At 40.1% G+C, this 27344-nt stretch overlaps 2 protein-coding genes across 7 annotated transcripts in view; one reads left to right on the top strand and one right to left on the bottom strand.

Moving 5' to 3' along the window:
- lrch1 (leucine-rich repeats and calponin homology (CH) domain containing 1) overlaps positions 1–19595 on the top strand; it is a 101002-nt gene extending 81407 nt beyond the window's left edge. For 3 of the 6 annotated variants that reach the window (XM_082508509.1, XM_082508508.1, XM_082508511.1), the window contains 4 exons: positions 1259–1368; positions 2737–2874; positions 3021–3098; positions 7236–14000. In XM_082508509.1, coding sequence (XP_082364635.1) covers positions 1259–1368; positions 2737–2874; positions 3021–3098; positions 7236–7520 — 611 coding nt within the window. In that variant the 3' untranslated portion in view covers positions 7521–14000. The other 3 variants (XM_082508510.1, XM_082508512.1, XM_082508513.1) reach the window with 2 other exon arrangements.
- A 1216-nt stretch (positions 19596–20811) lies between these two features.
- esd (esterase D/formylglutathione hydrolase) lies at positions 20812–26811 on the bottom strand. Its single transcript, XM_082509379.1, has 9 exons — positions 26695–26811; positions 24907–24981; positions 24701–24789; positions 23315–23413; positions 23010–23134; positions 22802–22921; positions 21767–21865; positions 21426–21593; positions 20812–21256 (listed from the first exon to the last, which is right to left on the bottom strand). The coding sequence occupies exons 2-9, from the start codon at positions 24972–24974 to the stop codon at positions 21176–21178; spliced, it is 849 nt and encodes a 282-aa protein (XP_082365505.1). The 5' UTR covers positions 24975–24981; positions 26695–26811; the 3' UTR covers positions 20812–21175.
- Between the last annotated feature and the right edge of the window lie 533 nt (positions 26812–27344).

Consider the following 27344-nt stretch of genomic DNA (forward strand, 5'->3'; position numbering starts at 1 on the left):
ATATGTGTGTGTGTGTGTGTGTGTGTGTGTGTGTGTGTGTGTGTGTATATATATACATACATACATATACATATGTGTATATTGTTACATTTACTCTCCAGCAGAGAAGCTGGAGAGTAAATGTAACAAGGGTGGGGTGTTGATGGTGATTTGCTTTTTTGCTGAGAGGCAGCAGGACAGTAAGCAGACAAGAAACTTTAGAAGGACTGGTATCTGGGGCAGCAGCTGGCTGAGTCTGACTGAAGGGAACACATCCACCTGCCAGGCCCTCGAACACTCACTAATTAACACGTCTCTCATCTGTTTCATGTGTTTTTTGAGACACAAAAAGACAGTCGACTGTCTCCCTGCTTGAGCCTCAGCTCAGTAGGCCTGGTAACTATTGTCTGATTAATAGATCAGCACATTAAAAATCTGAGTGCCTGGAAGGTTTTTGACTCTTTTCCAGGCCTTGAAAGACCACAGCACATGAGAGACACAGAGGACTTAACGTTTAATAATCCATCTGTCTGGGCTTTTTTTCCCTCTACAAGCTGTTTATTGGAGCCCTAATTCCTCCTCACATGACGGCTCCTGTGACAGAGCGGCAGCGAGCAGCATGCTGAGCTCTGACTGCACGAGTGCATGTGAATGCTGTGCTTGTGTAAACTTTCCACAGAACAGTTTTTTTTTCCTCTCACGTCAGTTTGTGTCACACACTCATTCTGGGATGTTTGTCTGCATCAGGCTGCACAGTGGATGAACTGAAGTGCAGCACCACGGCCCAGTATTTAAAAAATGAACATTACTTTTAACTTTGACTCATGCAAAGCTACTGTAGTAGTCCTAGGATACAAATATGGAGGTTTTTTTCTGTCCCCTTTCCCAGGTTTTGACAGACGTTCTTTTCTCCGTCGGTGCTCCAAAGTCTTTGTGGATTTTGATCCTGCTGTGTGATTTAGTTAAAAGGAGTCTAAATTTGTGTTTTAAAGACCTGCTACTGCATTTTTAGTTTCAGTAGAATATTTAATATCTTGCAGTCTATCAGCTGCTTGAGAAGGTCTTTGCTCATTGTTTAAATGCACTGCTGGTATTTATTGTGGCATATGATTATTAGATTTCCCGCCTCCAGTGGCAGCTTTTCAGTCTCTGCTCATCACGGCAAATCTCTCCTTCCTCAGACGTCTGCTGTCCTTGTTTTATCTCTAACTGGTACTAACTGTGTACTCCTGCAGATGCTTAATGTGTTATGTTCCATTTTCTTTTGTTGTTGCTGCAGTGTTCCTGCGGAGCCACAAGAGCCTGGAGTCTGTGGATCCTCAGTTCACCATGAGAAGAAAGATGGAGCAGCTGCGAGAGGAACTGGAGCTCATGGAGCAGCTGAGAGATGTGAGACAAGCTAATGTTCTTTTATTTTTTTATATTATTTGAGTGGGGGGTGGGGTGTTATAGATCTGATATGAGCTTATGTCAAACATATCCAGCCTGCATGACTGAGGTTAAGCAGGTTTTCACCCTGGCCAGACTAAATATCTGTCTCCATAAAAGCCTTCATTGTATCTTAACTGCAGATTTGGATCATAAACCCGGAGCTCCTCTTCTGATTTAAAATAAGTCTGACGCTCTGCATGGAACCACAGGGTTTTGTTTGTTGTTTTGTTTTCTTAGCTCAGCATTTTATCAGCTCAGTGAAATCTCACTGAATGAAAATTGCAAAGATGTAAGAATATATGTTATATAATAATAATAATGATGATGGTAATAATATACAATTATATCTTTATATTTATGACAAGTGCATCAAATGACCTGGACGTTTTCTTTAGACATATATTTGTTTCTGTAAGCCACAGGTCTCAAACATAAAATCAGACCAGAAAACACACTGAATAAATGCATTGAATGGCTTTGGAAAATTATGAAGAAGGGCATGAACTTTGGACTTTTAACTGTATCTTTAGTTTTACAACTTTTGCTACTGGTAAAGACCTCCCACATAGCCATTTATACTACACCAAAAGTAATAAAATGATAGATAAGCAATTAAATAACACAAAAGTTCCTGTTTTCTTACTACCCACTGTAGGTACGTGACAGATGGACAGTGTGCTACCAGAACTTTCTCTGTAAAAGAGTCGTGCTTACAGGTTTCTTTCATGCACTGCAGCAGTATGTCTTTGTGTAGAAAAACTGAAACATGCTACTGAAATTGGGCTTGTTTTTGGCACTTTTAGTTTGGCCTCTTGGGATCAGAAAGGGCTGTATGTGGCCTGCATGTAAGTCAAATGTATGTTGGAATGTGATGTAACCAACAGACTTAAGGATGGTTGTAACTAGTTAACCTTTAAACTAAAGAAAACTTTAAAGCCTGCCAGCTGTCAGGGAAGTCCTGTTCTGTTTCTTTATGGTTCGTTTTTTTTTTTTTTCATGTGAAGGAACCCAGAGCTAAACTAATCTCCCACTTTGCATTGTGTTTTGCCACACTGAATGTGATGCGTTCAGGTTTACTGTGACTCAGAGTTGTGCTATTTGGAGCGCAAAAGAAAACACTCAAACATTCAGTAACTGCATCTTTGAGCTTGACCCCATCAAAGCTACGGTTTTCGGGCAAATTCAGATTTTCAGTCATCTAAGTGAGTTCATGGAGGTTTGTTTTGGACGATATCATCAGGATGTCTGATTCTGTTTTCTCTCACTGTATGATACTGCGATCCAGTCCTTTTTACTCACACAAAGCTGCTTGCATTGTTTGCTCAGAGCATCGAGAGCAGACTGAAGGTCGTCCTTCCTGAAGACCTTGGTTCGTCTCTGATGGACGGCGTCGTGCTCTGCCATCTGGCCAATCACATTCGCCCACGCTCTGTCGCCAGTATCCACGTCCCCTCACCTGCAGTGGTACGTCTCACTGACAGTTGCAACCTTTGACCCTTCGCATAATCACTGGATGAGCATTCAGTTTCCCAATATCCCCTTTAAAGTGTAAAAAATACAAAGTTGTGTTTCTAAGTGTAGCTCAGTAAGTTGTTATATTTGTCTTCCAGCCCAAACTCAGCATGGCCAAGTGTCGGAGGAATGTGGAGAACTTTCTGGATGCCTGTAGAAAAATAGGCGTACCAGAGGTAAGAAGTGCATCTTTGTACATTAATAACACCTTTACTAGAAGCCATGGCCTGTCTGAACTGGGGGCGGATTTCAAGTTGAATGACTTCCAAAACCTACTTAAAGTCTAATCAGTTATTACACACCCAGAGTCTGAGTCTGTCTGACGCTGCAGTTATCAGGTAATACCATGATGGCTACTGTGCAGCCCCACTGCTGCTGAAGGACATTTTCTAAGCCTGTGCTGGGATTTAAACCAGCAACCTCCAACCTGAAAACGCCCCCAGTTCTTCAGAGAAACTCCCAACTGAGTCCATTTCAGCCTGATTCAATGGGTTGTTGGCTTGTTGTTGACACAATAAGTCAAAAGAAGTGTCCTGCAAAAATCAGATCTCTTCAGCATTAGGGCTATGATTTTACTTTAATGACACTGTAGCATTGGCACCTTCCATTTCCTTGTAATTTATATCAGAAAGTGAGGTGAAAACTACAATTAAAGATTTTTGCCAGACACTAAATTATAAACCAGACATGGAAGGAAAGCTGATGGTTCTGTGTGTCTAAAAGCAACTTTTTGCAATGTCATCCTTGAGCAGTTAGAACTGATAACACAATTGCATTATTTTTTTACCTTTATGCCACTGAACAATAAGTAGAGCAGTCTGACACAGGTTGAACCCAAATCTTACAAAAACTTGAAAACCACTCAGCTTTTTCCCACGGCTGGTTAAATATCCTTTCTGCCTCCTTTTTGTTCTTTTTGTCTTTTTTGGCTGTCTAATGGGGTCGTTTAACTTCAACAATGCTGACTCATCACCGCTGTCATCGCTGCCTGCAGCTTACAGCTTCCTCCATCATGACAGAAGTCAAAGTGGCAGCTCCAGTCTGGTGCAGAGCATGCTGGGCTGATTGTGTTTACTCCTTGTGCGTGAACACACTTGTAGAAGTTCAGATTTGACTTTCCACCTCTGCACTGATTTAAGGAGTGTTGTCCAGACTGAGAACATATGATGTTTCATGCAGGTTTTTGTTCAGAGACCCTGTGTGGTGGATTCTGAAAATAAAAAATAATAATAACACAGATTTAAAGTGAAAGTTCAGCAGTGTGCACAGTGATGAGCTAGATGTTAAATGCACACTTGATGGTACTTTTTATAAAAAATAAAATCGCTTGAAACGCCTTAAAAGGAATTGAAGCCCTTTTCAAAATAAACTTAAACTATAGTGAGAATGTGAAGAGACAAACACTATGAAGTGTGTCTGTGTGTCGTGTTACAGAGATGTCTGCCGAGTCCATATCAGCCTGGAGTAGGTTCCAGATACACTCTTGTGTAATATCTCTTTGAAACACAAGATGGTGCTCAGACCCTTTAGTGCAGGGGTGGGCAACTCCAGGCCTCGAGGGCAGGTTTTAGATTTCACCCTGGGTCAACACACCTCGATTAAATGATTAGTTCATTACTAGGCCTCTGGAGAACTACAAGACATGTTGAGGAGGTAATTTAGCCATTTGAATCAGCTGTGTTGGATCAAGGACACATCTAAAAGCTGCAGGACACTGGCCCTCGAAGCCTGGAGTTGCCCACCCCTGCTTTAGTGGTATTGGCTCAATACCCCCTTGAGACATTCCAACATTTTTCAGGTTAGCCTTCAGCCTCGGGCAACAGTTTTTTTTCTAGTGACCAGATCGAAACTAGGTCACTAGAGAGAACTGTGTATTCCCTGACTGGTTTAGAAGTGGCTGCAGGCTGACATCAACTGCAAACAGGGTGCTCTGAAACCCTTGTGATTGCTTTGTTTGCTGGTGGATGGCTGCAGTTGCCTTTAGATTGATGGAAGACACCAACCTGTCTGCCTTTTAGTCTTCAAATTCGAACCCAAAAACATTTGCCTTCAAAGTAAGAGTTGTGCCTTACCTCTGCAGCAGATGCATTTCAAAAGGAGCAGCTTTTATGTTACACTCTAGCAACCACTTGCCAACTTGTTGAAGAATACACATTCTTGTCTAGCAACCAGTGGATACCAGGGGGAATCACTAACTGGCCTTTTAGAATGAGGACTTAGGAACTGATTTCATGGCAACTGCCAGCAAACACATTTTTCCCTAGCAACTGAAAGCTGGGCAGATGGTCACTGACTGCTCTCTAGGTCTGTGACTGAGGTCTTAGTAACATGAAGTTACTAAGGTCAAATACCAAGATGGCATAAAAGTCAACTTTCAAGACTGCAACCTGTGGATAGCTACCCCAAAACCTTTTGTTAAAGTGCTGCCACCTTATGGTGAATGACTAACTTAAAGCCAGTAGCTGGTTAGCTTATGATAGCATAAAGACTGTACACAGATGACCTTTTTTTTCTGAGGAAAAACATCAGTTTGTCATTTTGGCAGCTGTTTCGTATGCATTTTGGGTCTCCATAGGAAACATATTTTTGTGCTTTCATTTTTTATTCAAATTATGTGAAGTTGAGTTTTGACACTCACGGTCTTCCTTATTATTAAGGCCGATTATACCTTATTAGGTTGAAAATAGCTCAGCATTTGAAATGCCGCTGTCTCTCCATTGTCCTTTGTCACTCATCAACCAATCAAAATTAGGAGAGGGCAACATTTACAACATCTCAACTGCAAATAATTGTAGAAGAGAAAACTTAGGCTCGCTTTTGCTAGATTCCTATAATTTTACATAACAATAAATGTTTGAAATGTGTGCTGTGGAAATGAGATCATGGACAACTATAATGCAGCATTAGTCCAAAGACCTGGGTCATTACCAAGGTACTTATGTTTCCCAGCAGGCTGTGCAGAATTAAAGTCTACAGTCAGGAAAGAAAAGTAAACACAGAGGGGTACACCTGCTGTTACATCCCAGCACACCTATAGTTCAAGGCTACCTGGCAGGCGGACCTTGTTACCACTATACTCATCCAGGCTGGCTGTTTCTGCTTGTTTCCAGTTTTTATCTGTAGCTTCATACTGCAAAGCAAGATCAGTCTCAAGGAAAGCAAGAAAAACTACTCATTCTGCTTTTCTGCAGCTGTAGAAACAGAAAAAGACTGGCTTTAGAGGTAGAACTGCTACAGATCTAGAGTTGAGGTCACATTCACAGGCTCCATTTGCCAGTTTAAGAGAAACAGGAGTACGGATTTTTAACACGGTGCTGCTCAAGGGTGCAGGTTATTAGGGGAAATGCAAACATTAGATTGTTTTTTCTGCAATCTAGCATTAATGCAAAAAAGTAAACAGCAGCATGTGTGAGACGTGTCAGGGTTAATTGGTTATTTTATTACACTTTATGATTGGTAGTTTGATTTTTTTTATTTGATGTTATGTTGATATCTGTGTGTTTGTTTTAGGTTTGTTTTTTTGCTCTCTTATCTGTTAGAAAATTAAAGTTCAAAGGTTTAACCTGCCTTGACCTTTTGACCTCCATCTCTGCTTGCTGGCTGTTTTCTGGCCTCTGTGTTCGCTAGCCGCCATTTAAGCTGCAGCCTGACTGCTTTACTAGTAACGCTTCTGCAAAGCTTCCCTGCGCTTACGTGCTAACAGCTTCTATGCTAATGCGCTGGCCTGCTGCACTGGCTCTCCCATTAGCCACCTCACCTCTTCATCACTGGACTGCTTACTGGGAGGACAAAGGGTTCTGCAGAGGTTCTGAGCCATCCTCTCAGTAAGCATCCCTCCTTCCCCTGCTTGCCTCACCACCAGCTCCTTCACTCTGTGACCTTTGACCTCTGTATCCATTGGTTAACCTTCTGCCTTTTCTCTTTTTTACTTTCCGGCTGGATCGCACCACGTATCCCTCCTCCTTTCCCTTGTCTTCTTCTTCTCATCAACCTTCTTGCTTTTTGTGGAGAATATTTAACCTTTTTCTCATTTCTCAAACTTCAATCCATTTTTTTTATCTACACACTTATGTTTTCCTTCACTTGTTGCCTTTTTTCCTCCTCGTGTCTTTTACCTTTCCATCATATTCTCTCATTTGTTTCATCACACATTCCATTTTATTGCCCTATATTTCTCTTTCTTCTCTGTCCTACTTCATCTTTCCCATCTTTGCTCCCTTCATTCCTTCTCTTCCAACTTCTCCCACTATTTTTCCTCCTTCCTCATTCACTTCCTCATTTCTTCCCTCCTTTCTTCCTAATGGGGGCAACAGTCGTCCCTCTGCTCACCTTATGACATCATCCAGTGCCGCCTGCAGCCGGTTCGCACCACGGTTCGGGCGCTGGTTGCCTTGGATCCAGACAGGAAACGGGAGGAGGCAATCTCAGCTGCAAACCCCACTTCCCCTGGGGCATCAGAGACTCCCTTATTAGTTTCTGTAACCACTCAAACTCCGCCTCCTGCCTGGCAGATCTGGGACCTTATTGGTTCGAGCTTAGTTCACATCCTCTGCCTTGTTCTGCTCTTCGTGGCCTATAGTTGGACCGAGCTGACGTAACCGTGACACCTGCAAGCTCTGCCTTCTTTCTGCCCAGGCTCCTCCTCCTTATTTCTGCTGAATTTGTGTCACACGGGTGGGAAAAATTTCATTTAGTGGCTCTAATCACTCATCTGTTATTATTCGGTCAGTGTTGCAGTAATTAAGTGTTAAATTGCATTCTGTGTGGTGCTAAAATAAGAAAGAGGAATACTTCCCATAAACATAGTGGTCGATGCAATGAGTCTGTTTTTGGAGTCACTGATGGTCAGCCAGTCACCAAATGTAACCATGGCGATCTGTCAAACAACAAGCTCAAATAAACACATGACAATCTAATTTCCTCACATAGAATCTATAATATTTCTATTATTTTTAATGAGCACCATCCCATGTGACACAAATGCAGCATCAGCATGAGTGGATGCCTCTTCTTTTATCCTCCTTTTATCCTTCTATGACGTCTTTGCAATAAACTGACACATAACAAAAGCAGGGCATGCAGAGTAATAGGTTATCTGAAGTCAATGATGTCTTATCAACATGTTGGCCAGCAGAGATAATCACATCTGTGCAGGACCGAGGGCTTATTGCTTTTCTCTGGGTCACGTCAGTCTGGGGCTCTGAAACGGTTGAATTTCACTGAAATTTCTTGCAGAGGGAGTGAATATGCCAGTATTTGTACCACTTCCATAGCAGTGATCAGATTTTAATTTTGGATTAGTGGGCAGTATTTTGCAGCCTTTTGGAGGTCTAGTGGTGAACTGACTGAAAAAGAAGCTCTGAAATATTGTCTGAAAAGGTGTGATCAAAGAGTTCTGGAAAGATCACTATAAAAATCCTAAACCATGCTGCATTTAAATTTGGCCCCCTCTTCACTTTCAACCTTATCGTCTATTCTTAGACAATTGCTATTTATAGGTTTCTCCCTGAAAGTCCTCTTAGGACCATTTGCTCTGTAAATACATTCACCACAGTTTTCAGACCAGTGAGAGCCCACATTACAATCTGTTTCAAACTTTCAAACCTTATTGCTGGTGATGACATTTAATGCTCTGACTAGAACTGAGCACTTCAGTTTAAGTCCACAGTTCCAAGGTCCAGAGGAGGCACTTCAGGTTTGAAGAATGACGAGAAACATGCTGCATTTTTTTCTGAATTGTTCACATTGTTGAGCTTCATGGATTCATACCCCAGAATCAAATACTGAAACTTTCTGGGGCATTGAAGGGAGACTATATGGTGGAACCAGCCTTATTTTGTAGTGTGTACTAGCTAAATGCAGGAGTTCTTTGTCCACAGAAAGACTACCTTCACTTTGGTTTTCCTTAATGCAGCTTGTCCACTTGTCTTAAAAAAAAAAGAGAGAGACTAAATATATCAGTGGATGATCAGTCTTTGAACGCACTGGAGGAGATCCAGCACCCATTAGTGCAAGTGCACAGGGACAGAACAGGACTTTAGGGAAGGAGTCTAAAAATAGTCTGTACTGTGAAAGCGGTCCAGAGGTGCACAAGAAGATGAACTTGAAGTGGGGCCAAACTTAAAATGGGAGTGCTTTTTCTTTTTACATCTTTTACATCACGGGCGATCGTGGCTCAAGAGTTGGGAGTTTGCCTTGTAATTGGAAGGTTGCTGGTTCGAGCCCCGGCTTGGACAGTCTTGCTCGTTGTGTCCTTGGGCAAGACACTTCACCTGTTGCCTACTGGTGGTGATCAGAGGGCCCGGTGGCGCCAGTGTCCGGCAGCCTTGCCTCTGTCAGGGTGGCTGTGGCTACAATGTAGCTTGCCATCACCAGTGTGTGACTGTGTGTGTAAAGCGCTTTGGGGTCCTTAAGGACTAGTAAAGCGCTATACAAATACAGGCCATTCACCATCTTTAAAAGCCTTTACCAGGTTTTTAACCTGCACTGGTGTGGTGGTTTACATACCCTCAGTCAAATTACTTCTTGGTCTGTTAATAAAATGTCCCTGTGCTAACAATAGCTGATGATGCTTCTTGTGTGTATGATTTACTTTAAGTTAATGTGGGAATTGATACCCCAAAGAACTTTCCCCGTCTTGTAAGCTTCCAAACACCACCTACTCCACTACAGTAGCAGAACAGAACACATTCACATTATGATGGTAGTCTGTAAATATGGAAGACACAGTCAGGTTTTGAGGTCAGACAATTAAGATGTGATTAAAGTGGAGACTTTCAGCTGCAATTCAAAGAATTTAATGAAATTATTATATTAATTGTTTAGAAATTATATTTTATACACAAATCCCCTTTCTCAGAGGCTTAATATGTGGTGATTGCATAGTAAAACTAAAAAACTGTTCACAGCCAGGTAAGGTTTACTCCTTCAGTATTCCATGACAGATTAGGCAGATTATAGACCTGTTTTACCTAAGACACGAAAATATAACGGCTGTAATCATTCAGTTGTATTTTATTGAAAGTGAAAATGGCAAGAACTTCTAGGAACTGGGATTTATTATAAAACGATATCTTTTAAAAAATTCTCATAACTATAAATACAAAACATTTAAAGTAAAACTAGTGCGTGCATTCAGAGCAGTGATAGGAAACCTTGTGTGTGTGGGACTTCACGTCTTTCCCACACTCAGGGACACTTTGGGTGCCCTTTTGATCTTAACATCCACCAGCCCCTCTTTATATTCTCTCAGTTAGATCTTTTATTTCAGTTAAATAATAAATAGATTATAATTTGTTTGTAGATTATTGTTACACTGCAGGTGCAAATGTAATGTACTTGGTTTCATGTAGCACTTTTCTAATCACTAAGCACTTCATTACCTTCGCTTCCATGGCAAATTCACCAGTCACCATGATACCTGTGATAGTTCCCCCATTAACTCTGTCTCCAGTTTACATTAAAAATACTCACAGACATGGCATATTCCATATTTGTCCCACACTGGGGACTCAGTCTCAGTACGCCTGAATGTGCAAACATTTGTAGCATCTTTACAATATAAAATTTTAAAATCTTCTAATTTCACTGTGTTCTGGGTTACTTTAGGTGAAGTCAATCAGTTTTTAATGCTGTGCAATGTCAAAACAGCTCAAAATTCACCTTAACAGTATAAAGGTTAAGGAGGTGGGAGTATCAGGTGTACAATCAATGAACATCTCCATGAATGGAAATACAGAAGGCTAACAAGAAGGAGCAAATCACTGGTTACACTTAGAAACCGTTAGCCCAGGGTAGAGTTTGTCAGAAACATGTAAAAGAGCCTGCACAGTTATGACAAATAGTCCTTTAGACAAATGAAACAAAGTTCAACAGTATCAGAATGATGGGAAAAAAAGAGCAATGGCTCATGATCCAAAGAAAACCACATCACCTGTCAAACAGCACAGAGGGAGTGTTATGGTACCGACCTTTTAAGATCACCATGACTGATGGTTGATGATTTGATTGCTGATAAAAGTAGGATGAATCGTGAAGTGTACAGGGCTGTACTCTGGTCAGATTCAGCCAAATGCAGCAAAACTGATCAGACAGCGTAACACAGTAGAAATTGACAATGATACAAAGCATAGCGTTTTCTCAAGGCAAAGAAGTTAGATATTCTTCAACTCAGTCATCTTAACCGAGAAGAGCAGCTTTTCAGTTACTGAAGATGAAACTGAAGACACAAAGACCCAAATGAAGGTGGCCACAGTAAAGACCGAGCAAGCAAATGCTGTGAATCCAGGGCTGGAGCATAACGGTATTTGTTTATATCCATAAATGACTTTGTCATTGACAGCAAAGTATTTTCATCAATTTGTTGAAAACAATCTTTATATTTCAAATCGTGTAAGTTTGTCCACTTACTTTTGAGCCTCTGAAAGTGGTTGACTGTAAAAATGCAATACTTTTGTTAAACACCTTGAATTAAAGCCGGAAGTCTGCACTTCAGATACACAATTTTGCCTCTGTGCACCACTGTGGTGTACAAAGAAAATGCCACTGTATTAAGACGGGCTGAACTTGGTTCTGACTGGCTCTGGGAAAACCGACCCAGTCAACGAGCTCATTTGTATTTTATAGTGTTGTATAAAAATCAGGCAAAATCTCAGTTAAATTAATCTTCATGTTTTCTTAAATGGCATCTAATCTCACGCTGCTGTATTTTTACTGCATGTCACACTACAATGAGTGTTACAGTTAATGATAATAATGATGCCATGATGATTTGTCAAGTGTTAACTTGGATGTAAAAACTGCAGACCTCCAAACTGGCTGCTACAGTACTGCTGAGGTCCTGTTTTATCATATGTGAACTTTTATCCGACTGCCCCCTGCTCTTTTGGAGTTTTCTTTTTTAGACTGACTGAAGTTACAGACTTGAATATGATTGATCCCGAGTATCAGAATGGGTGAACTACAGAAGCACAGGTTTCCTGTACGGAGACGCTCACCATTACAGAGCCACACAAACAGTATTTGCTCTTTTCCTGACGTCTAAAGTCTTGAAGCAAAAGGAAGCCATATTTCACTTGTTGATTATTCAAAACCAGTTGGATGTATTTTCATGTCTTTGTTTGCCTAAAGGATTATTTAAAAGCTCTATTTATGAGATGTGTGATGTTTTGAAACTTGAGGAAAATGTGAATTTTATTTATTTTTACGTTTGTCCGGCACCTGCAGAGAGAACATTTTAAGTTACATCACTGAGCTCTGCTGCACCCTGATATGCAATGTGACTGTTTTTGGAGAATATTTGAAGGGCTAAAGTAACCCGATGAGTTTATAAGTTATATATTAGTCTTCTGTATATGGAGCAGTTGCAGACTGTTCTGTTTGAATTGAAAACTAAAGGAATGTGGACATGTGCCCACTGAATCTTTAAAGACACAACTATGCCTGACAGCTCACTGGGTGAATGAGAACAGAGGTCTTCTCCAGTATTTATAGTTTATAGTTGTGATGGTATGAAAATGGTAAATATCTTTATGTATGAATGATCGCCATGAAGCTGGACAACAGATAAGCTTTTGAACAATGTGATTATTTGAAGTAGTTTACTGCTTGTTCAAATTCCATGAAATGATTTGAAGAGTAAATGTGATTTGCTGTCGATGCCACATTCTCTGCACAGATTTCATGTAAGAACGATTATTTTTATGACCTGTGTATGATATTAGAACTTGTTAAAGATCAGTAATAAATACAGTTTAGGGATTTTTTTTGCTCTTCGGTGTCATTGTTTAGGCAGCCATAGGTCCATCCATGTGAAATAAGAAATGGTCAGAGTACAACTAGGATTTGATATTGAAACCTTTTCAGGTCTAACATGTGGAGGTTTCATGTGCTCATTTCATTCCCAACCATATTCAGATCTACACAGATTCAATAAAATCACAAAAAATAGAAAGTGGACCAACGTCAGCTGTCATCTCCATGTTCATTTTTTTTTCATGACCTACATCCGGTTTAGCCATATGCAGACTGATGCACTGCTTTTATGTCTGAATAAAGCCACTTTTCTACAAGAGTTCTTTTTTCTCACACATAGTGTGTCAACCAATCAGATTGGACGAAGAGGTGACATTTAAAAAAACTGGCCTTATTTTGGACATTATATTGCAAACAGGGACGTTTGACTTGCAGATGTATCAAAGGCAGACACATTGTGCTCATTTACAATAACAATTACAATACTTTTAGTTTGATGCTAGTTAGTTAGGGTAGCTTTGCATAATTCATAATTCAAAACAATCCTTAATTATACCACAGTGGCTTTGGTGCAGCTCCTGAGTTCATACCACTCCCTTTAAACCAACATTCTTCTTACTGGCTGCCACTAGCACACAGTAGCTCTGAACAAGGCTGTGCGCCTGTGTCATCACAGGTGGGCAGTAAAAAAAAAAAAAAAAGAGACATAGCTTCATGGTTGGAAAATAAAGCTAATGGTGAAGTGCATTACAACTGCATTCTATCAGAAGGCCACCGGATGGTGATAGCTGTTGTTGCAAAAAGACTTCTGGCCTTTAGAAGATTTCAGGAATACACCTTCCTCTCTTGTGTTTTTTTATTATGACTCATATTGGGTAAAATACTAAAGTTTATTTAGTAAATCTCAGTCTTGGAGGATATATCTGTGGTATGAAAACATGCGCTCTTTGATTAACATCTTGTCAAAGTTATTAGCTAATGACTTAGGATTGACTAATGATGTCAGAAACTGAGTCCACTCTTCAGACTGCTCCAACTGAACTGTCTGAGTGTAATGGACGGTTAACTTAACATCACGTGTTGCATCGTTATACATATAAACTCTAAACTAACTCTCAACAGAAAAGCAGCACTAAGCTAAGACGAAGCTAGAGTTGCACGTATTGAATGTGCAGACATACGTGCAATAACAGACGTTAGATTTAAGTGTTGACTAAACCCAGTGCCGCCTTTGTCTCTTTCCTGTCTCTACTTCTGCTCCCACATTTCTTCCTTCCCTCTCTCTCTTGCTCTCTTTCTTCTCTCCTGCTGTTTTTTTCTCTCCCTGCTTTTGCTCTTGCAGGACAAACTGTGTCTTCCTCACCACATCCTGGAGGAGAAAGGCCTGGTCAAAGTGTCCATCACGGTGCAGGCTCTGGTGGATGAAGCCTCCCCCAGACACTCTGCCCTGACGTGAGCAGTAAAGATGGGCGGAGCTTCAACCGACTGACACGTACCACAGACACTCACCCAGATGAAATCGCTCATGTGATTTCACACAACGCTAAAAAAAAGCCTCCGATCCTTCATGAGCTTAAGTAACAGAGTGGTTTTTTTGTTTGTTTGTTTTTTAAAATAGTATTCAAGGATAAAAAATGGTGTTAAGGGAACTAAACCCATCAGAAGTGTATTATCTACTAATTCATAAGAGGACAGTTTTTTTGGACAATTAAGATTTTACCATCGTGCCAAGCCAAGGGTGTGCTAGGAAACTCAAATTATCTTTTTTGTTTGTTTGTTTGTTTGATGTCATCTTCTTACACTGGTTGGTACCAAACTTTTGAACCATGAAGACCAATGTGACAGAAAGTGAGATTGGATTTTGAGAGTAGAACCAGAAAAGTTTGGGGAAAATATCACAAATAACGTGAGAGAAAAGGCTCAAAGTTTAGAAAGTGTCATAATATATTATAAAAAAAATATAGATTTATTCTTTTGAAATAATAATTTTAATCTTAAATCTGCAATTTGGGGAGGAGGGGGTTTTATAATTCTTCCATTCAATTATTTACCTCAATTTTCTTTCTTTTTTATACAACTTAATTGGTATATTCTTTAAAAAAAATGCATCTGTGTTCTCAAAATCAATGTTTTCGTTCTCTGACTGTGGCTCTGGTAATGTGTTGTTTTAAATCCACGATTGAACTCTAAATTGCGAGTGGATTGGCTGGAGCCAAAGCCTTTGTGGCGTACTGCAGTTGCACCAACTTCACCAGGTTATATCATGGTGTCTATGCACATGTTAACAAATGATTTTTATTAAATTATCAGTTATGTTTCTACAGATTTTTTTTTTTCCTACTAAGGTTTCTGGTGAAGTGTTTTTGGACTGTGTGAGTAATTAGTGTGTTGCTCTCACTACCCTGAAAAGAATAAAACCAAAATACTTTAGTCTTAATGTAGAGGGAGTCGGCTTTTACCTGCAGTTTGTATTTAAACACGAAACTATTTATAATATAAAGAGATGCAGAGAAAATCCGCTTGAGTTGTTATATACAGTCAAAAAGAAAGAAGGCCAAAATATTTTTCTCTAATATATTTTAGGTATAACTGTATGTGTTTTATACATTTTTAGTAGTATGACTTTGTGTGGAGCTGTCTGCTCGTCCATGAGGCAGGTCTGAGTGTGCGTTAGTCTGGGGACACTAATCTGTGTTTCTCAAGCTTCTGATGGATTCCAGGTGATTATTTTCTTACCCTCTATCCTTTTACGCGTGTTGGTAGTCAGTGCTCACATAAGGAACCTGGAAACGTTTTCAGACTTGGTCCGTGAAGCTCCTATTGTGGTATTTGTCATGAGATGCAGTTTGCTAATGTGCCAAAACATGTGGTGGTAGTGGAACAAATGAACAAACAAAAGCAAAAACCAGTCAGTGTTTCAAGGGAACATTATGCATCACTGTGGTCATGGATGGATTACTGAACAGGCCTACAGTTACAGGGACCCACGGTCAGGGTGGCCCAGCTCAGAGCCCCAATTTGAAGGGATCAGCTAATTTCATCTGGAACATTAAAAAGAAAAAGAAAACACAGACCCAGGGTGACTACAAAGAGATAAAAATCAGTGACAAAAGGTCACAAAACAACCCACCAAAAAATGGTAATAACAGTGACTCACCATAACTACAAAGAGACAAAAAATGAATGCAAAGAAACAAAACCAAAAGTACCCACAAAAAGATAAAAAAACTGACTCCTCATAACTACAGAGAGACATGACTACAGCCAGACAAAACAAAAACTACCCGCAAAGAGACACAACACACTCAACATGACTACAAAGAGACACACAATAACTAAGAATCTGCATCTGTAGAGACAGATAATAAAAAACAACAGATGGTCACACCACAACAACAAAGAGACAGAAACTAACCACAAACAAACAAACAAGCTTTATTTGTTACATACACAATCATACAGAGTACGACATGCAGTGAAATGTTTTGTGTCCGAGCTGCGAACAGGCTGCAGACGTAGCCACGCCATTCCAGGGCTTGGTTTTTTAGCATGGGCGGTCTAGCCAGGACCCTTACTGTATACACAACAAGTGACTACAAAGAAACTGCAAAAAACACCACAGAGAAACATTGCACTAATACACACAAAACGACTTCAAGAGACGACAAATAGACAACATCCATGAGGACAAACAGACTGACCAAAAAAACAAACCCATTATACTGTAATAGACTAGAGGCTCTGGATGATGTCATTCTCCACTGTAGAAAGGGTCTGCGCCCGGGGGCCTGTTGTTGAGTAATATGTCTATGTCTGAGCTTCAGGCCTCGTAGACCACCTGAAACTGTATGTGACTTTTATATTTCAGGTGTGTGTGAAGACGAGATTTTCATGTAGCCATCGCCCTAGCTCAGACAGTCTCAGCTAGTTAAGACTCTACCATTTTTTCAAACTCTTAAAACACTATGTTAAAAAAAACATCCCTAGGTTTAAAAACTTGAGTCTAATGAGGTTTTTGCTGCTTAGCAGTCAATATGAAGATGTTAAAATGAAACGCTCCTCTGCTGAACAGTTGAGCACATGAGGGGCTCGTGAGTGAACTGGTTCTACCCTCTGAGGTTTAGGCCAGAGCTGTTGGTGTGTGAGATCAGAGACTGTGTGACTCAGGGTAGGTTTGGGTTTACTACACTGTTGGCCCTTCATTCCACAGCCTGCTACGTCAACAGTATCAGTGTGTGTGTGTGTGTGTGTGTGTGTGTGTGTGTGTGTGTGTGTGTGTGTGTGTGTGTGTGTGTGAAATCAAGGCAGTTGCTGGTTGGTCTTTTGAAACATGTGGTTGTGCAGACCTGGCTCAGACTGAGATTTTAAAGGGGTAGTAGGAAGTATTATTTTGAATAACATTATTATGGACTTTGATCAGCCTCTGCTGTGTGATTGCATTGATACACAACAGTTATGTTGTACTGTTTGGCAGATTTACTTGTCAGACAAGTGCTGGACTTGTTTCTGAAACTAAGGTTTATGCTATATAGCAAGTTTAACAAAGCTACTTTTTCTTTGCATTAGCTGGCTCGGCAAAACCTGAAACCACAGTCATCACATATCACAACACTGTTATCAGCGTCCTGGGTTAACACAGGCGTTCTGCTTCAGGCTCCGGGTGTGCTAGCATAAAAGTGACTGTGGGACGCCTGATTTGACTGTTTTTATTCACAAAATAAACCAACCATGTACTGCCTACTGCAGTCTTATCCAGGAATGTACAGGATATAAAATAAATGACCAGTTAGTTATATGTTTAGCATAAGTTACCATGGTCATTAGACCAGATTTTTAAAAAGGGCTGCACTTGAGACATTCGCTAACCCAAATCTTCTTACTGCCCCTTTAAAACAAGCATTACATTATGTTTTCCTCCTAAATGCCAGAATGTCACCACATGAAACAGCAACATTCAACAACATTGTATGAATGGGGGATTACATTTTTGGGTTGTTTTTTTTTTTTAATTGTTTGTTGTTGTTTTTTCCTGTGCAGCTTGGAATCCAAAGCTTGAGCTACTTAAATATTCAGCAGTAATTAGAAAGAACTCCATAATAAATAGATAAATGCTTCCACTGGATAGATTTGACAGTTGCCAAAACAAACCTTTTTCTCTCCTGTGATAAAACATAAAGGATTTAATGTAAATGTGCTGTATGCCTGTGTACATATTATTTATCACAAGGATTTTTTGTATTGTTGAATTTGTTTGTTCATGTACTGTATATTTCACCATGAAACACTCACATTAGCAAATAAAAAGCTCAATGTTTTTTTTTAACCTAGAGATTAAGTTTGTTTAAACAAAAACAGACCATAATTCTTCCATCAATAAATCCATTTTTCTGCCACTTATCTGTGCCACAGGGGCAGCGGTCTAAGAGGACCGATCCTATCTTCTCTGCTACCAGCTGCTATCTTATCCAGAGGGAGACAGAGGGGTTCCCAGGCCAGTCAAAAGACACGATCTCTTATTTTAGTCCGATGTCCTAATCATCTCAGCTGGTTTACATAGACTGCGGGGGGAAATTACTCAGATTGACGATTTCTGATTGACGGAGTTATGTGTTTAAGGGAGAGCTCAGACATCCATCAGAGGAACCTCATTTCTGCTGCTTGTATCAATGATGTTGTTCCTTCAGTTGCTGCCCTGAGTTCGTGAACAGGGTAAGAATGTACTCATTCATCCCTACAATGAGCTTTAGCAACTGTGGATCAGGATGCCAGTTCCCCTACTGCTCACTTTCAACCAGCCCACAAAGTACTGAATGGGGTGCCACCCCCTACTGGGAGTGCCATCACTACTGGGGCCCCTACTGCGGCTACTGCCCCTGAACCCCTCTCTCAGGTGAGTTAACTGGTCTGATGGCTTCTTCTACGTAGGGGTGTTTTAAATCATTCTTAGCCTGTCCCCCTCACCCTACCATTGCTCCTGGGATCATGCAGGCATGCATACCCCTCCACTCCATAATAAGTTGTTGATTCATGCAGGGAAACATACTTATTACATTCTTAATAACAATGTAATAAATATTAAATATAACACAGTACAGTGAGAAAACTACCACTATGAGGATTAGCATGTCGGCTTTAGCTGTGACATAAGTAACAGAGCCGGATGATTCCAGCGTGCTTATTTTGAATCTCTATCTGCATTTCTTCACATAATCATGCCATTTTCCACAGATCTGTGCACATCATGTCACAGCGTTTTGGGAAAAAGCAATAAAACCAAACTGGCTGCTTCCCCAACAGAATCTGCACTTTAAACTTGTATTTATATCTTTGTTTTGGCAACTGAGCAAATCTGAAGTCACCTTTGAAAATGAGATGGAGAGTTAAAGGGCCAGTGTGGGGGGTTTACTGGGAGCTATAAGTAGAAATGTAATATTTACTTGTGTTATTATAGGTCACCATCAAGTGTGAGATCAGAAGGAACAAACCAAACACTGTCTCTTAAGAGGGCTAAAGAGTGGCGATGCCACTAAATCCTACACACTGATCCTTTAAGGTTCCAAACGTGACGCTGTTGTAAAATATGTAAATGTGTGCCTGCTGAACCTAAAGCAGTGTGTGTTTTTGTTTTAAGGTTTCATCTTTTGTACAAATCTATTGTCCAGAAACAGCCTGTACTCACATTTTTGTACTTTGACTGGGAGCACATTTATTTTTTATGTGACTTATTTTCAGGTTTGTTGAAATTTGGATGTAACATACCCTTTTGTAACGCTTTGTGAACCTTTGTGTAAGTTTTTGTTGTACAGCAACTCAAATCTACATGCATGAATAGTCCCTGTAACGTCGCCTTAACTGCTGTGAATACTGTATATACTGTACTGTATTTCACTTTATCAGTAAAGACCTCACCTGAAACAAAAGTCTGTTGTTGGCTCATTTGTATAAGTTTTTTTTCTCCTCCCTTGAATTTCTCTAAAATATGACTCTATTGATGCATCATTTCTGATATTGAACGAGTCTCCTCGGTCAAACTGGACAGCATTAATATAGCGTGGTTCTTGGTGGCAGGAGAAACTAGAGTACTAGAGAACGTGCACATCTTACTTAAAGACCAAGTCTGGGTTTGTACCAGGCAACAGTGCTAACCACTAAGTTGCACTTGGCAACGGTAGGGAGGAAGATTTTACTTTTAACAAGTAGAGACTTGCAGCAGAACCAGGCTGACAGATGAGCAGCCATTTGATGAATTGAGGATAAAGGAGGACATAATCAACCCAAAAGGCTTGAAACAGTGAAATATCCCCAATAAAATCTCTAAATGGTAAAACATGAACTCAATATTTATTTAATTAAAAGGAAAAATGTCAAAGTAAGTCCTTACATGAAGTTTGGAAAACTTCATATACTGTATTTTTGAGCTTTTTTTTTATGTATATTAGCCATTCTGAAGTTTAAAAAAACAGCATGCATCACTACAAACAGATGTTTCTGTTACTGTTTTTATGACCAAAGGATGCAAGAAAGAAATGTTAACCCCTTAAAGCTGGAATTGACTTTGAAGCTCATTTTAAGCTTTAAAATTGTCTTAAGGGCCGATTATATAACTGCAGTCACAAAGATGAAATAATCAGTGCCATCTAATCTTAAAGACCTCATAGTACCATATTACCCCAATAGAGCGCTACACTCTCAGACTGCTGACTTGCTGGCACCCACTTAAGATTAGCCTTAAAACATTCCCGGGTGGTATTGCTGATGGATCAGGTGAACCTTCATTACACTGCTTGACCCAGGCTGCTGCTTCTTCACTCACCTTATTTTAATCTGTGCTTATACACCACTTTGCATTTAATCACTAATAATTACTAAAACTGCCTCTCTTCCACAGAGTGTCTTTTATTCTCTCCCCCAATCAAATGCAGCAGATGGCAGCCCCTCCCTGAGCCTGGTTCTGGAGTTTTTCTTTCCCACTGTCACCAAGTGCTGGTTCATCTGGTGGTTGGGGTTCCTTCTGTATTACTGTCTTTACCTTCCAATATAAAGCTTCTTGAGTCGACTGTTCAAAGTTGGTGCTTTAGAAATCAAATTTAAATAAAAAACACTCAACAGCAATGCAATGAAGACAAAACACCAAAATTTATCAGCAAGATTTATTTTTTTATTTTATTCTTATGAAAGACTGACCAGTCTCTGCTCTGAGTCCAGAAGAAAATCCACATGCTGGCAGTCGGGTCACAAGAATACTTCCTGATATTAGAAACGTGGCTGTAACCACACCTCCCCAAAAAAATACTAAACACAGAAGTTTCTCTTCTTTTCACAGTGAAGGCACAAAGGCTTCTAAGTGGGACGAATTGTCAGTGAGCTGACATGCTTTGTTTAGTTCCCAGAAACGGGTGAACTCAGTGCTACAGGAAGTCAGAGGAGAAATGAAACAGAAAAGGTGAATGATGGCAGCAGGGTCAGAGTGATCTGGCTGGGGTCAAACTGCGTTGGCTGTTCAGGCATTCAGGTACTTGGCGTGGTGTTTGATGTGGTCGTTCATGAAGGAGTAGATGAAGAAGTAGCTGTGGTCATAGCCCTGCAGAAGGAAACAGCATACAGTGACACAGATCAGGTGTTGCATAAATATGAAGATCAAAAATAAATAAACTTCATTTTCTCAGCTGCTCTACGACTTATTTGAAGACATTTCTGATTTCTCTGACAAGAATCAGAGCTTTTACTTTGTAGAGACTACAGGAACTGACCGGCTGCAGCCTGAAGACGACAGGGATTTTCTTCTCGGAGCAGACAGCGATCAGGTTGTCAGGCAGAAGCTGGCTAGCTGACAGGAACTGGTCGTCTCTGCCTTGATCAATGAGGATGTCGAGCTGAGGACCGGAATACGAAGCTGCCAACACGGTAGCGTCGTACGCCTGAAAGAAATAATGACGAGTTGCATAAGTCACATGATCATGCTCCATTATCACCCGTTTCTTCTGCTCTGGTGGCCAAACTCTCCTCGTTGAAACTCTCATTGACTCTTCATCCAGCAGCTTAGGGGTCATGTTTTAGTAGGTTCTTTGGCCACTAACTTCAGTGCTCTTACCTCCCATGTTGACCTATCAGGGCCCAGGTATCCTGAGAAAGCTTTCTGTCCCCAGGGACACTGCATCGGGTTACAGATGGGAGCGAATGCAGACACAGCCTGCAGGAGACACATCAGGATCTATCAGCATCTTTCAGTTATTCAGAATGTGTTTCTACTGATAGAAAGTGAAGAGAGAGGACAGCCGAGGCTGACAGGATGCAAGAGTTCTGGTGATGTGATATTTTGTGACAATAAAATGTTTCCACAGAGATTCCTGAAGTTTTAATGAAACAAATCTGATAAAGAAAAATGATTTACTAGTTTCACTGGTGTTGGCTTTTTAAAAGAGTACTTGGGCAAACTACATAACTGAGCAATTGAGACATGAAAACCAAATCTCATACAACCAAAGAATCCACCACACCTTACGTCTCTTTGATTCTCGGCTCTTTACCTCACAGTATAAAGTGCCTTGATGGCAACAAATGTTGTGATTTGGCACTTTATAAAATTGAAAATTTAATAAATGCAATCGCCTGTATAATCCCGTCTATCTGAGCCCATCTACACATCTTCATTAGCTCTGATTTTCATCACAGTTTTTGTCCTTATGCGTTCGTTTTTTGCACCATTTTTATCAAGGAAAAAAAAAAAGAAATGGTCGTTAACGAGCAGATTGCTTCCAGCGTTTACGCAGCTTTACTTCAATTAGACTGAAGTCAGAGTCGTTAGCAAACATGTTGTGTGTAGATGTGGAATATTTCAATTAGTGTGTCCAGATACACTTAAAACATTTAATTTAATCTGTCTGATAATTGGAACAGTCAAAATGACATACACAGTTCACAACTTTTCATTATCCCTGGCACATAACAAAAATTATTAAAAGGCATAGCAGAAGCAGACTGACAAATTAATGACAGGAAATGTTATTTATGATTAAAAAACAAAATAAAAATGAAAGCTAATTTAAATCTATTAGAGATTATAGAGATGAACCAATTGCCCTCATTAATGAAGCCTTTTCTCTTGTACAAGTGAATAGTACAGTACCTTGTATTTCCCCGGGTTCTTCAGGGCACAGATGAGTGCCCCGTGGCCGCCCATTGAGTGGCCAGAGATGGACATCTTCTCTGGGTCGGTGGGGAAGTTAGCGTTGATCAGTTTAGGGAGCTGACAGAGACGAGGCAGACTATTTAAATCACAGGAGCTTTAGGAAAAACAGGTGTTGCTGGACGTGGAAGACTTAAATCCGTCATACCTCCTCGGTGACGTAGGCATACATGCGGTAGTTGGTCTTCCATGGGTCCTGGGTGGCGTTGACGTAAAAACCAGCACCAGTGCCAAAATCCCAGCTCTCATCTTCGCCTTCGATGTTGCAGCCACCTTAGGAGGGATGACACATGGTTGGTCAGTCACAAAAGCTCTAAAGATGCTGAAGCCCCACCATAACCTTCATAGAGATTTCACTGAGCAGAATCAAGACTTCAAAACAAACCGTGGGAATCAGCACAAAGACGTAAGCGCACTCGTGCTGAGGTGCTTACTATCAGATGGTGAACTTACGGGGGCTGGTGTCTGGAGCTACGATGATGATGCCGTGCTCCGCAGCACCGAGCTGACTGCCGGCTTTGGTGATGAAGTTCTGCTCCGTACACGTCAGGCCTGCAGAGAGACAGTGAAAACTGATGAGCCGCAGTCACCGCTGCTCTGAACAGGCATGATAGCTTATGATCAAATCATCTTCTGAAGGCTGTCCAAATACGTTCATTTGATTTCATGCTTCACGAAAAAGTTTTTAATCAATATCAGTCAATATTTTAACATTTTTCACAAAATTCAACAGTTAGGCTGTGTTTAAGTTATCGTTCATACTACAGTCATTTAGAAGGAGAACCTGAGTGATTGAGCCACGTAAGGATAACAGTGGTCGAACACCACAGAGTGAACAAAATTACTGCAACAATTAGTGCGACTTGAGATCTTGTTGCCTATTGATTGGGAGACCAATCTGTCAACAACTGTAAAAAAAATAAATAAATCCAATGCAGTTACCTGGAAATCACTGATTCTTCCTCGTCACAATCTAATGTGACTGAGGCTTTACTGTTACAGTCACAGTGAACTTTTATTTTCTTTATAGATTTTCACAGTTTGCATAGGTATTTCTACATCCCTAAAAACATAATATAGCCATGCATTTATTACCAGATTTGCTATTATGCCACCACCGTTTCACCCTAACATTTTAAACATATCTCCATTACTTTTAGCAAACAACTTTAAGCATTTACAGTTAACCCTTCGTCTATTATTTCTTTTTAACCATTATGTTGAAGCTACTTTTAAATATCTTTGCCACTACTTATAGATGACTTTACGCTGTTAGCTACTTTTGGATATTGATAAATATCTTTTTTTAAATTTTTAGCAATTAAAAATATTGAACAATCTATTAACTGCTCTCAGCTATTTGTTTCTTTCAGCAAACAATTTATCCATTTAATTTTAGCTAATTCTACAGTCCATAACTATACACCTATCGCTTTCAGCCAATCATTTAGCATGGTTAGCGAACTTAAAAATCTTAAGCTAACAGGTATAAATTTGAGGGTTTTTTTACTAATTTGATTTAACAGTTCTTTACAGTGAGAAAATGTTCAATTCTGACTTAAAAAATTGAAATCATCATCATTTTCTTTTTCTCTTTTTTAACCAAACTGAGACTAATTCCAGCTTTTTGCCCTCTCAGGTCTATTTTCTCTTCTTCAGTTAAACAAACAATGCATTGTTTAGCACCTGTCATACATTATACCGAGTCAGGATCTTCCTGTTGACTTATTTACTAATCTTTTAAACAGGAGAAAAACTCCTCAACTGATCTAAGAAAACGTTTAACATTTACACACCTTAATCTAATGGATCAAGGTAAACAATGACTCAAAAACTCACCAGAGAGCCAGTACATGACGGCACACTTGTCGGTCTCAGCCTTTGGAGGCAGATAGACTGCAAACTTCATCTTACACTTCAGCTCAGTGCTGCACAGAGTAAATACAAACACGTTAGTGCAGTCTTCTTACACATTTATACACTTTTACACACATGAGAAAGTCACTGAAGGTGAGGCCAAAGGAGTGTCTGAAGATGTGTCGCACCTTTCATGTTCAAAAACCTTCTGGAATCCGCCAGCGCACTTGTTGGAGGACACTAGTGTGAGGGCCATCTTTGATCTGAGGACATACAGCAGCAGAGTAAACGCAAACACAGTGTACTCCTGCTTAAAGTCACTCAGACTACATCCAGCCCACATTACTCAACCTCCCCACTGGGTGAGATGGTTTTGTTTCACAGTAATGTACACATCTCTTATATCGGGTGCAAATGTGAAGCACTGCATTATGGAAGTTTAATGATGCACACGAGGATGTTTCTTGTACTAAGCACGCTTTTAAAGAGCAACAAATGACACTGTTTTTTAATAATATAAATACAATGAGTGCAAACTGAATTAATATAGGATATAATATCTCTATAAAAGGTGATAACAAAGCTAAAATACAAACTGAACTTCCTGAACACACTCTTTATGACGTCTGTGACAAACTCCAGCCTCCTGCGACCCTGAATTGGATAAACGGATGGATGGAGGCCATATTATGCATTTCCTTATTTTCTATCATGTAAATACTTGTACAATGAAAGCTCAAAGTAAACATGATAGAGTTTGAAATAATGCGTTCAGTGTCTGTACAAGCTCAGCTGTCACGCAGCTTTTCCTACTCTTAGCTCTTTATCACATCAAAGACAGCAGGTGTCGCTAATATGGTCATCTAGGCACTGAAGCTACCTTCTGTTTGCAGAAGGCAGCCAATTAGAGGAAAGCAGGGTTAAAGGGGGTTGTTTCAGTCAAAGGATGAGCTGAGGAGCTAAGCTGAAGCCACATTTGAAGTAAATAAGAGGTATTTTGATCATGAATGAGCGGAGTCTAGGAAGATCGAGGGGGAATATAGAGCTAGAAATGAGCAAGTCTTCGAAATATGGACTGCCTGGCTTTCATATCCTACTACACCCTAATCTTTATGTGTAATAAGGTATTGTGATGTAACTGTTAGTTACTGTCCACTTGGATTGGACTTGGCTTAGTTATTAAAACTATTTATTGGCAGCAGCACTGATAATAAGTCAGGTTAAGAAGCATTCCCATTTAAAAGAACTTAAACACTCCATACATGGCTCCATGAACAAACAGGTGAACGCTCAGCACCAATCTGAGAACCTTTCGATAAATGAGGCCCCGGATTTGATAAGCACAAACGCAGGTAGTCCAAACACTAAGCAGATGCAACTGATGTCGCGGTGGTTGCGATTAACGTTCAGGCTTTAACTAGGACGGCTAAGAAGCGTCCGTTACCTGTCCACTGTACTCACGAGGCGACGTCGCTGCAAGTACAGTCGGCGAACTCTGAGAAACAACGGTAAGTCTCAAAGTCTAAGGCAGCTGAGCAGCAGCTTACAGAAAATGTCAAATCTGACCACAACAGCAACGAATACAACCACAGGTCAGTGTATGGGCTGCTGTCACCCTCCAGCCTTGGCTTAAAATAAAGTCAACCCCTGGTACTAACGACAGTGACCAAGGCAAAGCACCTACAGTACAACATTCAATCCAAATTACGTCCTGCATGACGCCGAATTCAACATAATCGCTTTCTATACATGCAACATGTCTTTTAAGCCATTCACACTAAGCTTTTGTTAAGATTTTACACAGACGGAGTTAAATTGGTCAGCAATAGAATAAGAGTTGGGCGTGCAAGGATTAGCAAGTAAAGTTAGCCCATGTAGATATCTTTGAGTGGCATTTTTAATTTCTGTCTAAAGTTACATAAGTGAAAACACGGGGACGCAGCAAAGCAGCAGCAGAACACATGACTAACACATACCTTATTAAATCAATCAATTTATCAGTGTAACTGGATAAATTGCTAAAGTCCCCGCCGATGCCGTGCAAAGCAGAGTCCACAGTACGACAACGTCAAGGTTGACGTGATGACGCCACCCCCTAGAATATTGCAGGACTTGATGTAACCCTAGATAGACGCTAGATGGCGCCGGTGTTTATCAGGAAGAATGCTGCATTGCTAGTCACAGAGCAATAACCAGTAATACTTAACAATATTCTTTGTATTGTTCATTATAATATCTTTATTTTACTTGTTTATCGGAATAAATTCTTAATATATTAAGAATTAAATCATATACCTAAATCATGTATCATATTTTAGGAATAAAGCTGTAACATTATAAAACACAATTAAATGGCAAAGGCCTTAAAAGTCGTTTTTTTCACTGTTAGACCAGAAGATAGAGGCTTTTCATAGTGTCATGTTGTAACATTTATATTGTAATAGTGTACTCCACAAATTATAATTCATTCCAATTAGTCTGGATTTGTAGGTCTGCATAATTTGTAGTAAACCCGAGTGTTTTAGGGGGCACCTGCATTGCCCATGAATGGATAAATTTCTCTATTACATGTAAGAACTGGTAACCTCTCTTTTCCACTTTTCAAAAGCAGAAGAAATCTCACTCT

The sequence above is a fragment of the Aulonocara stuartgranti genome (assembly GCF_965226115.1).
Source record: "Aulonocara stuartgranti genome assembly, chromosome: 16".
Classification (NCBI taxonomy): Eukaryota; Metazoa; Chordata; class Actinopteri; order Cichliformes; family Cichlidae; genus Aulonocara; species Aulonocara stuartgranti.

Excerpts from the sequence above, each read along its gene's own strand:
- esd (XM_082509379.1), bottom strand. The coding sequence starts at position 24,974 with ATGGCCCTCACACTAGTGTCCTCCAACAAGTGCGCTGGCGGATTCCAG. Across the intron at positions 23,414-24,700 it reads CGTCATGTACTGGCTCTCTG|GCCTGACGTGTACGGAGCAG; the intron begins GTGAGTTTTTGA and ends GTCTCTCTGCAG. Across the intron at positions 21,866-22,801 it reads AGAACCCGGGGAAATACAAG|GCTGTGTCTGCATTCGCTCC; the intron begins GTACTGTACTAT and ends TGTCTCCTGCAG.